A 5,020-nucleotide genomic window follows, 5' to 3' on the forward strand; every position below is an offset into this window, starting at 1 on the left:
CTCTAGGGAATAAATATAAGGATTTTGTTTGAATTTGTACCCCATAGCCTCGAGATGATGCCTTTTGTTAAGGACTGAATACTCACCAGAGATCTATTGGCTGTCGAAACAAAGGATTCCTTTGTTGTGTGGTTGGCAAAATTAAAATAGCAAAAGAATTGTTTATAAACAGTGAAGTCTCCTATTGTCCCATTGCCAGCCACTTATGATGAGAGTCTTGAAACCCCTGCCGATTAGGGAGCTTAAGCACGCGCGTTTTTGAGGCGCGGACGGCAACCGGAAGAGAACATTTCGCATGCCAGGACAGTGGTGTCTCCTAGATTTTCATACTAATCATCTCTAATGGAGAAAAGATACTTAGCACTATAAATGTGGTTGAATGGAGACAAGTTGAAAGGGAAAACAGGTCACTTCCGGTTGCAGTCCGCGTCTCAAAAACACGCGTGCTTAAGGTCCCTATTAATATTATGACCGTCGTGACGCTGTTTGGAGACGACGGATTGTAACAGTCCCCCTCTTTGCTGGCTACATGCATTTGCTATCGAGTTTTGATTGCTTCATTTGATTATTTATTCAATTCTTATTATGATTATCCGAAGCGATTAGTTTGGTTTCTGTTTCAAGAAAGTTATTTCCAACCCCTTACGAGATTTTCTCTCACCCTTGTTCCTCAATCTCCTCTACTTGTATGGAGTTTTTCCTTGTTCTGATTGTTGGCTGCTGGTGCTGATGATTAAGGTTGAATGAAGTGGTCGGTACACTTCGTCTTCTCAGTTTCAATGCATTGCCTTTGTTCTCATCGGTTTTCTTGAATATGGCTGGTGTACTTGTTGTATCGCTTTCACTGAAATTTCTGTCGATCAATCAATCATTCAATCAATCAATCAACCAATCAATCAACAAGTCGGTTACACGATTAATAAGAGCGTTTAGCATCCCTAACGTAGGTTTTTGCCATTAAGTTAGGCTACAAATTGTTCACAATACAATACAATACAATACAATACAATACAATAACTTTATTTAATGAGGGAGACGCAATGACCTATTACAGTTTTTAACTCTTTCTATTTGCCCAGTGAGGGTCACAAGGCTGACAAATCCGGACTACATCGGGAGTCTTCATTTCGTATAAGAGGGTGAAAAAGACTGCAAAAAGAGTCGCTCACCTTGTTCTCTCGGAGGCCAACTCAGCAGACGACGCCGAGTCTTCGCTACACGTGGAGCCGGAGCGTGATATTTCAAGAGATGGATGAAGTGCCGTTGTAGTGCCGGTAAGCCCGCGTGAAATTCCGCTGTCATCTATCTTAATGACGGGCAATTTGATCCCCTTGTCTGGTATAACAGGCAAACGCCGTCGTCTTGAAGTTCTTACTGATCCCCCTTGTGCAATGGGGGCAATTGACTCGGCGACGACAACCCTTTCCTGGTCGCTTTCATCAGATTCTTCGCCACTGATCGATGACCAGCTACCCCGTTTAGTGTTCTCTGTCCGAGTTCCCAGCAAGGGCCCTGTGTTGGGACACCTGTGAGTTCTCCTGATTGGAATCCGTTCCATGTTCTCTTCACCCTGTGGTAATTGCGAAAACTGTCCGACTTCTTCGATTTGCTTGTGGGAAATATCACATTGTGGACCTGAATTGTCTTTCGCTTCAGCTGCAACAGATGAATTGTTCTCGGTAACAGAAGGCTCATTATCTTTGTTGCTTTCCCATCCATCAGCTGCTTGGCTCTCGTCTTCTCTTTCCCATTCCACATTTCGGCTCATCAGTTTGAGTATATCCGGCCTCGCAGTTGCTGATTTCTTCCTTCTTTGTTCCATGTATGCTTGCTTTCTAACAAACGCTCTCCTCAACACTTTAGGTGAGTGACTCTCTTCGCATTCTTCCCCTGCAGACGATGCAGCTAACTCGGCTTCATGAGCCTGGTCCTGCCACAGTCTCAGCACATATTTTGCCGATACAGGGGATTCATCTCCCAGCGATTCACTCCTTGTGTGTCCTTCAGTGTGATGCTCAAGCTGACCTTCAATGTTCTCTCTCTTGAGACCCTCGCCAATGTTGCCCTCACGAAGTTCTCCAAAAACTCCCGCACTGGTTGCGTTTCCGGAATGTCTCCTAGTATTTTCAAAATTTTCGCTTTCAGGTTTCTCCTGTGCCATTCCTTGCGAGCTGTTTTCGGCAACATTCTCACTGTCTTCGTCTTTATTTCCCCGTGCATTTTCAAGTTCCTCAATGTTAGGCCTTTGCGCTATTGATTTTCTCCTCCGTTGTTCTACAATCGACTTCTTCCGAAGTTGCGCCCTCCGGAGAGGTTTCGGAGACGGACAATTCTCGGAAGAGTCTCGATTTGACGACGTCTGACCCTGCTCCTGACCTTTCAGGTTATCTGTGGGTACGGGACTTTCTTTGTCAAGTATTTCCGTATTTTGTTCCTTCTCTTTTCCTTCGTTCGTGTGTCCTTTAGTTTGTTCTTTCTCACGCTCATTATTATCTTGATTATCGGAACGCATAATCATAAGCTGTTCTAAATTTGGCTTCTCTGTAGTGGAACGCTTCCTCTTTTGGTCAATCAGTCGCAGTTGAGCTCTCCTGTTCGGAGTAAGCCTTTGGCTTGATTGACAATCGTTGTTTCCCTTTCGGTCAGCGGCTGTTGTTGACAAAATGTTGGCTGCACTGTCAGCTTGATCAACTACTGTTTGCTCTCCTGAATAAAACACTTCTTCAATAATTTCTGACTCCGATGAGTGCGCATTTTTCTGTGTAAACAAATCTTCATTCCAAATTATCTTAGTACCATCTTTTACGATACTTTGGCTTCCACTGCTGTAGTATCCTGTATCGCTTGCGTGAGCATTACATAGTTCGCTACCACTTGTATTCATCACATTTTCATCGTTCACGTTAACCAACGCGTTGTCACACGTTTTGGCTTCATAATCTTCGACGTTTATTTTGCTAACCGTCGAAAAACTTTGATCACTTTGATTGGTTAAGATTTCTTTTGCCTCGAAATTTGGGCGCATAAGTTCACCTTGTTCGAGAGTTTGGTCTCCGCGATAATGGATCCCATTTTCAGTCGAGGAAGAATCGCATCCATCGTCATTTCTGCTCTCATTATTCGTGCTTTTTTCGCCAGAGTTGTCAATGTGTTTCTCGAGGTTGTCCCAGAAACACTTTGAATCGCCAGACTGATTCGTTTCGCGCCTATGAAGTTCAAGATAAATGTTCAAAAATTTCACCATGTCTCCATCTATTCCGTAAATCCTTTCAGCCATGCCCACCGGCGTCTCCCCCTTTTCATCTGGCGCATCTAACAACGCGTTGCCACCATTCATCAAGATATTCGCCACGCAACTGGTACTGCCTCCATAAACCGCGGCGTGAAGCAAATTTCTCCCACTCAACTTTGTCTTGCTAAGCAGGTTTATCTTTCGACCCGCAAACGCTGAAAACATAAGACTGTGATTTCCTTTAACCGAAGCGATAAAAGCTGCAGTAAAACTCCTCTCTTCTCGCGAAATCTCACTCATTTTAACGTGAATTCTCTTCCGCACTTGGTTCGTGTCGCCTTTGTAACATGTAGATATAAATTTTTGCCACCATTGCGGCACTGTTAGCTTTAAAGTACAACCCTCCGTGATATTTAGGCTAGACAGGGTGTCATCGTTACCGAGGTCCCTGTTTTGAAGTTGAATAACGAGTAGATCGGAGGGGATGCCACAGAGAAGTTCGCAGTCACTCTTGACTCTCCGTATCACTGTGTTCTCTCGCATACTCATCTTAATCGTCTCTCCATCAGGTGTCAGTATTTGTATTAGTGGCCGTATGCTTTCCCTTTCATTAGTAGAACTGTTCATGCTAATTTGATTTTTGTTATCTGCCTTCGAGCACACCATTGAACCAGCGGATACTTGCTTTCAATTAACCACAATTGTTTCTTAAGCCGATTCGCGGTGGCTGACTTAACTCGATTTAACTTCGTCAACAGAAGATATGTTCCTCAGTACGTCTTTGTTGATTTACCCTGTTTTCGATTTGATTGACACTAACCTCGCAAATGAAATCGTCGTTGGACTCCTGATGTAAATCTCATGCTGCACAGTTTCATAACTGTTCACATAACAACCACACCAGCAATCGTTGAACTTGTCAATGACACACCATCTCTTCTTCCAACAGCGACTGCAACGTCCAAGTATTGCTTTCGATCAAGCGCTTTTTCGGGGTTAGTTTCCGCACGCAAGATGTCGTTTGTTTTGAGACCTTTCCGGACCAACAACTTTCGAAAATTAAAGAATGAAGTTTTTTTTGTCCTCCAACAAAGTTAATGACTTAACTTGACTATCGCAAAGTATTGGTTAATTTCCGATTGTTGTAATAATTGCAAATAAGACGCAATATTTTTGACTGTCATATATTGGGCTCCGCAGATCCGCTGTGCTCCGTTACGTTATCAACCACAAATTGTGTCTTGAAAAGGCTTGCTTCTTCAACTGCGCGATTTATTCACAAATTAAAATAGTTTTAGAAGCTGATATAGATTCCATTGTTTCAAAAGACAACAGCCGTCAACAAAAAATGTCCGCAACTGACACGTGCATTGTGTGGCAGAAGTGTTGTATTTGCAAAAACGAGGCGCCGTAGTACAAAACAAATATCACTTAAAAATAACCTGAACAATTCTACAACCCTTGCCTTAATTTCAGAGATTAGCGAAGTCGTAAGTGTTTTTTTTTTTCAAGACGAAATCCTGTTGAAACGACTTCAACTTCCTTGGCCTAATTATTCACGATACTAATTTATTTGATTCAACGCCGCGACGCAAGAATAAGCATCACCAAAACGCACAAACTTAGTAGCGTTTTAATCATTGCTACCTTTTGTTTGGACAAAAAACGGTAATTAGTAACAAGTTAATACGTCTGTGTATGTTTCTCGTGTTTCTCAACGCCTCGTTCGAGTAAACCAAGCCTTAAAATAAAAAGAAAATCAAGCAAGGTTGAAATCGTTCTTATCGG

The 5,020-nt window shown here is 42.7% G+C and overlaps 1 protein-coding gene across 1 annotated transcript in view; it reads right to left on the minus strand.

Moving 5' to 3' along the window:
- LOC137976747 (uncharacterized) overlaps nt 1-4,477 on the minus strand; it is a 6,514-nt gene extending 2,037 nt beyond the window's left edge. Inside the window, exons 1-2 of the mRNA XM_068824097.1 lie at nt 1,170-4,477; nt 662-853 (exon numbers count right to left, since the gene is read on the minus strand). Of these exons, the coding sequence (XP_068680198.1) occupies nt 662-853; nt 1,170-3,898 (2,921 nt within the window). The 5' untranslated portion in view covers nt 3,899-4,477. The remainder of the gene's footprint in view (nt 1-661; nt 854-1,169) is intronic.
- Between the last annotated feature and the right edge of the window lie 543 nt (nt 4,478-5,020).

This window comes from Montipora foliosa, chromosome 1, assembly GCF_036669935.1.
Source record: "Montipora foliosa isolate CH-2021 chromosome 1, ASM3666993v2, whole genome shotgun sequence".
NCBI lineage: Eukaryota > Metazoa > Cnidaria > Anthozoa > Scleractinia > Acroporidae > Montipora > Montipora foliosa.